The sequence below is a fragment of the Procambarus clarkii genome, chromosome 63 (assembly GCF_040958095.1).
Source record: "Procambarus clarkii isolate CNS0578487 chromosome 63, FALCON_Pclarkii_2.0, whole genome shotgun sequence".
NCBI classification, from domain to species: domain Eukaryota; kingdom Metazoa; phylum Arthropoda; class Malacostraca; order Decapoda; family Cambaridae; genus Procambarus; species Procambarus clarkii.
In genome coordinates this window covers 17,435,162-17,442,660 of record NC_091212.1, presented here as the reverse complement: position 1 = coordinate 17,442,660, position 7,499 = coordinate 17,435,162, and the positions used below count along the sequence as shown (strand labels likewise).

General features: G+C 51.4%; 6 protein-coding genes across 6 annotated transcripts in view; all 6 read right to left on the bottom strand.

Annotated features, from left to right (window-relative positions):
• LOC123769643 (trans-Golgi network integral membrane protein 2-like) overlaps positions 1 to 628 on the bottom strand; it is a 696-nt gene extending 68 nt beyond the window's left edge. Inside the window, exon 1 of the mRNA XM_045760879.2 lies at positions 1 to 628. This exon is cut by the window's left edge and continues 68 nt beyond it. Coding sequence (XP_045616835.2) covers positions 1 to 628 — 628 coding nt within the window.
• A 152-nt stretch (positions 629 to 780) lies between these two features.
• Positions 781 to 1,848, bottom strand: LOC138354515 (proteoglycan 4-like). Its single transcript, XM_069308876.1, has one exon. The coding sequence runs from the start codon at positions 1,846 to 1,848 to the stop codon at positions 781 to 783; it is 1,068 nt and encodes a 355-aa protein (XP_069164977.1).
• A 21-nt stretch (positions 1,849 to 1,869) lies between these two features.
• Positions 1,870 to 2,649, bottom strand: LOC138354514 (trans-Golgi network integral membrane protein 2-like). Its single transcript, XM_069308875.1, has one exon. The coding sequence runs from the start codon at positions 2,647 to 2,649 to the stop codon at positions 1,870 to 1,872; it is 780 nt and encodes a 259-aa protein (XP_069164976.1).
• Positions 2,650 to 2,653: 4 nt separating this feature from the next.
• On the bottom strand, positions 2,654 to 3,070 carry LOC138354513 (trans-Golgi network integral membrane protein 2-like). The gene has a single exon (XM_069308874.1). It carries the CDS (start codon positions 3,068 to 3,070, stop codon positions 2,654 to 2,656), a length of 417 nt encoding a protein of 138 aa, XP_069164975.1.
• Positions 3,071 to 3,255: 185 nt separating this feature from the next.
• Positions 3,256 to 4,344, bottom strand: LOC123769644 (proteoglycan 4-like). Its single transcript, XM_045760880.2, has one exon. It carries the CDS (start codon positions 4,342 to 4,344, stop codon positions 3,256 to 3,258), a length of 1,089 nt encoding a protein of 362 aa, XP_045616836.2.
• LOC138354512 (trans-Golgi network integral membrane protein 2-like) lies at positions 4,341 to 5,171 on the bottom strand. The gene has a single exon (XM_069308873.1). The coding sequence runs from the start codon at positions 5,169 to 5,171 to the stop codon at positions 4,341 to 4,343; it is 831 nt and encodes a 276-aa protein (XP_069164974.1).
• Between the last annotated feature and the right edge of the window lie 2,328 nt (positions 5,172 to 7,499).

Here is a 7,499-nt window from a genome sequence, read left to right as displayed (position 1 = left end):
TCTCTGGGGCATGTTCTCTGGGGTATGTTCTCTGGGGCATGTTCTCTGGGGCATGTTCTCTGGGGTATGTTATCTGGGGCATGTTCTCTGGAGTATGTTTTCTGGGGTATGTTTTCTGGGGCCTCTTCTCTGGGGCATGTTTCCTGGAATAAGTTCTCTGGGGCCTGTTCTCTTGGGTATGTTCTCTGAGGCATGTTCTCTGGGGCCTGTTATCTTGGGGATGTTCTCTGGGGCATAATATCTGGGGTATAATCCCTGGGGCATGTTCTTTGGGGCCTGTTCTCTGGGGCATGCTCTCTGGGGCATGTTCCCTTGGGATTGTTCTCTGGGGCCTGTTCTCTTGGGTATGTTCTCTGGGGCATGCTCTCTGGGGCATGTTCTCTAGGGTATGTTCTCTGGGGCCTGTTCTCTGGGGTATGTTCTCTGGGGCCTGTTTTCTGGAGCCAGTTCTCTGGGCCATGTTCTCTAGGGTATGTTTTCTGGGGCGGGTTCTCTGGGGTATGTTCTCTGGGGTATTTTCTCTGGGGCATGTTCCCTGGGGCATGTTCTCTGGGGCCTGTTTTCTGGGGCAGGTTCTCCGGGGCATGTTCTCTGGGGCCTGTTCTCTTGGGTATGTTCTCTGGGGCATGTTCTCTGGGGTATGTTCTCTGGGGCCTGTTCTCTTGGGTATGTTCTCTGAGGCATGTTCTCTGAGGCCTGTTATCTTGGGTATGTTCTCTGGGGTCTGTTCTCTAGGGTATGTTCTCTTCGGTTTGTTCTCTGGGGTATGTTCTCTGGGTCCTATTCTCTGGGGCCTGTTCTCTGGGGTATGTTCTCTGGGGCCTGTTCTCTGGGGCGTGTTCTCTTGGGTATGTTCTTTTGGGTATGTTCTCTGAGGCATATTCTCTGGGGCATGTTCTCTGGGGCCCCTGTTCTCTGGGGCCCCTGTTCTCTGGGGCATGTTCTCTTGAGTATGTTCTCTTGGGTATGTTCTCTGAGGCATGTTCTCTGAGGCATGTTCTCTGGGGCCTGTTCTCTGAGGCATGTTCTCTGGGGCATGTTCTCTGGGGCCTGTTCCCTGGGGCATGTTCCCTGGGGCATGTTCTCTCGGGTATGTTCTCTGGGGCCTGTTCTCTGGGGTATGTTCTCTGGGGCATGTTCTCTGGGGCCTGTTTTCTGGGGCAGGTTATCTGGGGTATGTTCTCTGGGGCCTGTTCTCTGGGGTATGTTCTCTGGGCATGTTCTCTGGGGAATGTTCTCTGGGGCCTGTTTTCTGTGGCTAGTTATCTGGGGTATGTTCTCTGGGGCATGCTCTATGGGCATGATCTCTGGGGCATGTTCCCTGGGGAATGTTCTCTTGGACATGTTCTCTGGGGCATGTTCGCTGGGGCATGTTCCTAGGGGCATGTTCTCTGGGGCCTGTTTTCTGGGGCAGGTTATCTGGCGTATGTTCTCTGGGGTATGTTCTTTTGGGTACGTTCTCTGGGGAATGTTCTCTGGGGCCTGTTCTCTGGAGCATGTTCTCTGGGGCCTGTTCTCTGGGGCATGTTCTATGAGGTATGTTCTCTGGGGCCTGTTCTCTGGGGCATGGTCTCTTGGGTATGTTCTCTGAGGTATGTTCTCTGGGGCATGTTCTCTGAGGCCAGTTCTCTGGGGCATGTTCTCTGGGGCCTGTTCTCTGGGGGCATGTTCTCTGGGGTATGTTCTCTGGGGCATGTTCCTTGGGTATGTTCTCTTGGGTATGTTCTCTGAGGCATGTTCTCTGGGGCATGTTCTCTGGGGCATGTTCTCTTGGGCCTGTTCTCTGGGGCATGTTCTATGGGGTATGTTCTCTGGGGCCTGATCTCTGGGGTATGTTCTCTGGGGCATGTTCTCTTGGGTATGTTCTCTTTAGTATGTACTCTGAGGCATGTTCTCTGGGGCCTGTTCTCTGATCTGAGGCATGTTCTCTGGGGCATGTTCTCTGGGGCATGTTCTCTGGGAAATGTTCTCTGAAGCCTGTTCTCTTTGGCATGTTCTCAGAGGCATGCTCTGGGGCATGTTCTCTGAGGCATGTTCTCTGAGGCATGTTCTCTGGGGCATGTTCTCTGGGGCCTGTTCTCTTTGGTATGTTCTGTGGGGCCTGTTCTCTGAGGCATGTTCTCTGGGGCATGTTCTCTGGGGCATGTTCTCTTTGGTATGTTCTCTGAGGCATGTTCTCTGAGGCCTGTTCTCTGGGGCATGTTCTGTGGGGCCTGTTCTCTCTGGCATGTTCTCTGGGGCATGTTTTCTTGGGTATGTTCTCAGGGGCATGTTCTCTGGGGTCTGTTCTCTGGAGCATGTTCTCTGGGGCCTGTTCTCTGGGGCATGTTCTCTGAGGTATGTTCTCTTGGGTATTTTCTCTGGGGCATGTTCTCTTGGGTATGTTCTCTGAGGCCTCTTCTCTGGGGCCTGTTCTCTGGGGCATGTTCTCTGGGGTATGATCTCTGGGGCCTGTTCTCTTGGGTATGTTTTCTGAGGCATGTTCTCTGAGGCATGTTCTCTGAGGCCTGTTCTCTTAGGTATGTTCTCTTTGGCCTGTTCTCTGGGGCCTGTTCTCTTGGGTATGTTCTTTTGGGTATGTTCTCTGAGGCATATTCTCTGGGGCATGTTCTCTGGGGTATGTTCTCTGGGGCCTGTTCTCTGGAGCATGTTCTTAGGGGCCTGTTCTCTGAGGCCTGTTCTCTGGGGCATGTTCTCTCGGGCCTGTTCTCTGGGGCATGTTCTCTGGGGTATGATCTCTGGGTCCTGTTCTCTTGGGTATGTTCTCTGGGGTCTGTTCTCTGGGGTATGTTCTCTTGGGCATGTTCTCCGGGGTATGTTCTCTGGGGCCTATTCTCTGGGGCCTGTTCTCTGGGGTATGTTCTCTGGGGCCTGTTCTCTGGGGCCTGTTCTCTTGGGTATGTTCTTTTGGGTATGTTCTCTGAGGCATATTCTCTGGGGCATGTTCTCTGGGGTAAGTTCTCTGGGGCCCTGTTCTCTGGGGCATGTTCTCTTGGGTATGTTCTCTTGAGTATGTTGTCTGAGGCATGTTCTCTGAGGCATGTTCTCTGGGGCCTGTTCCCTGGGGCATGTTCCTGGGGCATGTTCTCTCGGGTATGTTCTCTGGGGGCCTGTTCTCTGGGGCAGGTTATCTGGGGTATGTTCTCTGGGGCCTTTTCTCTGGGGTATGTTCTCTGGGTCATGTTCTCTGGGGTATATTCTCTGGGGCCTGTTTTCTGTGGCTAGTTATCTGGGGTATGTTCTCTGGGGCATGCTCTATGGGGCATGTTCTCTGGGGCATGTTCCCTGGGGCATGTTCTCTTGGACATGTTCTCTGGGGCATGTTCTCTGGGGCATGTTCCCAGGGGCATGTTCCCTGGGGCCTGTTCTCTTGGGCATGTTCTCTGGGGCATGTTCTCTGGGGCATGTTCTCTGAGGCATACTCTCTGGGGCCTGTTCTTTTGGGTATGTTCTCTGAGGCATGTTCTCTGGGGCCTGTTCTCTGAGGCATGTTGTCTGGGGCCTGTTCTCTGGGGCATGTTCTCTGGGGCATGTTCTCTGGGGCCTGTTCTCTGGGGCCTGTTCTCTTGGGTATGTTCTCTTGGGTATGTTCTCTGAGGCCTGTTCTCTGAGGCATGTTCTCTGGGGTATGTTCTCTGGGGCATGTTCTCTTTGGTATGTTCTCTGAGGCATGTTCTCTGGGGCCTGTTCTCTGGGGCATGTTCTGTGGGGCCTGTTCTCTCTGGCATGTTCTCTGGGGCATGTTTTCTTGGGTATGTTCTCAGGGGCATGTTCTCTGGGGCCTGTTCTCTGGAGCATGTTCTCTGGGGCCTGTTCTCTGGGGCATGTTCTCTGAGGTATGTTCTCTGGGGCCTGTTCTCTTGGGTATGTTCTCAGAGGCATATTCTCTGGGGCATGTTCTCTGGGGTATGTTCTCTGGGGCCCGTTCTCTGGAGCATGTTCTCGGGGGCCTGTTCTCTGAGGCCTGTTCTCTTGGGCATGTTCTCTGGGGCCTGTTCTCTGGGGCATGTTCTCTGGGGTATGATCTCTGGGGCCTGTTCTCTGGGGCATGTTCTCTTGGGTATGTTCTTTTGGGTATGTTCTCTGAGGCATATTCTCTGGGGCATGTTCTCTGGCGTATGTTCTCTGGGGCCCTGTTCTCTGGGGCATGTTCTCTTGGGTATGTTCTCTTGAGTATGTTGTCTGAGGCATGTTCTCTGAGGCATGTTCTCTGGGGCCTGTTCCCTGGGGCATGTTCCTGAGGCATGTTCTCTCGGGTATGTTCTCTGGAGCCTGTTCTCTGGGGCAGGTTATCTGGGGTATGTTCTCTGGGGCCTGTTCTCTGGGGTATGTTCTCTGGGTCATGTTCTCTGGGGAATGTTCTCTGGGGCCTGTTTTCTGTGGCTAGTTATCTGGGGTATGTTCTCTGGGGCATGTTCCCTGGGGCATGTTCTCTTGGACATGTTCTCTGGGGCATGTTCTCTGGGGCATGTTCCCAGGGGCATGTTCCCTGGGGCCTGTTCTCTGGGGCATGTTCTCTGGGGCATGTTCTCTGGGGCATGTTCTCTGAGGCATACTCTCTGGGGCCTGTTCTTTTGGGTATGTTCTCTGAGGCATGTTCCCTGGGGCCTGTTCTCTGGGGCATGTTCTCTGGGGCATGTTCTCTGGGGCCTGTTCTCTTGGGTATGTTCTCTGAGGCCTGTTCTCTGAGGCATGTTCTCTGGGGCATGTTCTCCTGGGTATGTTCTCTGGGGCATGTTCTCAGGGGCCTGTTTTCTGGGGCATGTTCTCTGGGGCCTGTTCTCTGGGGCCTGTTCTCTCGGGCATGTTCTCTGGGACATGTTCTCTTGGGTATTTTCTCTGGGGCTTGTTCTCTCAGGTATGTTCTCTGGGGCATGTTCTCTGGGGAATGTTCTCTGGGGCCTGTTCTCTGGGGCCTGTTCTCTGGGGCCGGTTCTCTCGGGCATGTTCTCTGGGGCTTGTTCTCTCGGGTATGTTCTCTGGGGCCTATTCTCTGGGCATGTTCCCTGGGGCATGTTCTCTGGGGCCTGTTCTCTGAGGCATCTTCTCTGGGGCATATTCTCCGGGGAATGTTCTCTGGGGTCCTGTTCTTTGAGGCATGTTCTCTGGGGGCCTGTTCTTTGAGGCATGTTCTCTGGGGCATGTTCTCCGGAGAATGTTCTCTGGGGCATGTTCTCTGGGGCATGTTCTCTGGGGTGTAACAAACCAAAGCTTGTTGTAGAAATCATTTAAACCTTTAGAGAGTCCCCCTAGACCACGTGGCAAATTAAGAGTGAAGAGAGAGTTTTACCCGAGTGAGAAACCAGAAAAGATCACTCGCTAGGGATTAACGGATTAGCGGTTAGGATTACAAAATGGCGGCCTCTCTTGTTTTAATTAATCACGTTTTGGATAATTGGTAAAATACAATAATTACAGTAACAACCAATCTGTTTAAGCATGTATGTTGTATAAAGATCAAGGTTAATAGACGGTCAAAAAGAGAGTGACATCAGTTACAGTAGATGGACCAGCTCGTCCAGTGTAGCCCTGACCTGCCCCGGGGTCACGGTCACGCCGCTCCCGTCACCACAGTCCTTTGGATTGTGAATTCATCTTAATTAAATAAAGTTCACTAGTCAAGATTGTAATTTGAGATAACTTTTAACAAGATACTTAACAGAATTATCATCAGATTTAATAAGAACTCTGTGAGGTTTTCTATTTTGCTTTCCCGACTGCAATGCGTACGTCGCCAATGTACATGTGGCAGACGCTTCACGAAGCTGTCGGAATCAGCAGAGAAAATACGAGAGCAACCGTACAGGGCCTGGGAGCAAGGTCGAGTTAGAGTCCTTGAGGGTCTCTTCTCAGACTAGCCTCACCTGGTCCTGCTCCACGTTGATCGTTGGAATCTCCTCAATGATTTAACACTTTAAGGGACTCCTAGGGTCCTCATCACATTTATAGTTTGTGACTTATAGGCAACTCGGTGTTGAAGACACCTGGAGCTGAAGGCTTGAGTAAATAGTTGACAGTATTCAGAAGTGGTTCAAAGGAAACACCGCATAAAGCTTAACAGTAGTTTATTTACTAACTTAACCACTAATACAAAGGGTGCTGGATTTACTTTAGATTGGCGTCAGAAAGGCTATGGCTGTATTAGCGAGACTCTTGACGTCTGGCTAAACGACTCGTATCCACTCGTGGCGAAACACCTAACTTAACACAGTTGACAGCCAAACATTAACACAGCAACCTAACTGCCGGTATGCAAAGGGATCACAAGAGTTCCAACCGGATACTCGGGTAATGATGATGGACAATAAATCACAAATACACTGTCAATGGGACAGGCAATAACATGCACAATAATAATATCACACAATAACTAAATGTGTGGTGTATGTGAAGCTCACATTCACAGACGAGTGTAATGTCGTGATACCACACAGATAAACACACATACACCGTTGGGTGTCTAGGTCTCCACCTACACCTGTGTTAGGTATAAGAAGGTGAGAACTGTGGTTGATCCCTCAGATCAACACAGACAGACACAATAATGCAATGGCAAGATCTTGTATTTACAGGTAGTCTACCTCTCTTATTCACTCACTCAGGCACATTTATGCAAGAACTCGTAGGTGGCCTGACAGCTGGTTTCGTTCTGCGACAGGCTTTCCCACAAACGGTACTTGACACAGAGGGTACTCGCAGGAGGGCACGCTGTATATCTAACAGACACACGCACACACTCTGGCACTGGCGGTGAGTAAGGTGGTGACGTCACGTAGTACAGTGAGGCAGGGTGGAGGCGGCTTGAGGCTCCTACACACTCTGGACAGTGGCGACTGCAGGTTATATGGTACCATGCGGTACACTGTGGTAAAGTCACAAACAGGTTACGTAGGCAGCAGCACTCCTTAGTTCACTCTAGGTCACTCACAATGATCTCCACTTGTCACCGGGGGTTACCTGATACCAGTCTGTTTCACTCTGGTGATTTGTCACTAGGCTTCTAAACAATATAGTCACGATCGCGATTCCAGGCGACCGTTGGTATATCGAAAAGACGGTGAGTTTAACTTGACGGTGAGGAATGGACGGTGTTCAGTCTATAGACAGAACAGGACACGTCCTCTAGCTACCAACTCCCTCACGAGAATACCCTTGCAAGAGAATGCAGGGGTCCTCGTGGGGCACAAGCACAAGGGGTTACAATTAACCAATGGCATTACAGCAAAAGAGCGGGAACCAATCATATTGATCGTTCCATGAACAGTAGCAGAGGTGACGTCATGAACACGTCACGACCACGTCACAGTTGTTATTCTCCATCGCGCCGGTTGAGGCTGACCCCACAGGTCAGATCTGTTGCCTCGCTGGCGTCCCCTCTCTCTCTCATGCCTGGCACCTCCTATGTGTACTCTCTGACCCTATAGCATGGATGTTTAACTTCCCTGTATCTACTCCCTGCCTGGACATACGGCGGCCTCCGTATTATAAACTTATTCCTG

Excerpts from the sequence above, each read along its gene's own strand:
- LOC138354515 (XM_069308876.1), bottom strand. The coding sequence starts at position 1,848 with ATGCCCCAGAGAACATACCCCAGAGATCAGGCCCCAGAGAACATACCC.
- LOC138354514 (XM_069308875.1), bottom strand. The coding sequence starts at position 2,649 with ATGCTCCAGAGAACAGGCCCCAGAGAACATACCCCAGAGAACATGCCC.
- LOC138354513 (XM_069308874.1), bottom strand. The coding sequence starts at position 3,070 with ATGCCCCAGGGAACAGGCCCCAGAGAACATGCCTCAGAGAACATGCCT.
- LOC123769644 (XM_045760880.2), bottom strand. The coding sequence starts at position 4,344 with ATGACCCAGAGAACATACCCCAGAGAACAGGCCCCAGAGAACATACCC.
- LOC138354512 (XM_069308873.1), bottom strand. The coding sequence starts at position 5,171 with ATGCCCCAGAGAACATTCTCCGGAGAACATGCCCCAGAGAACATGCCT.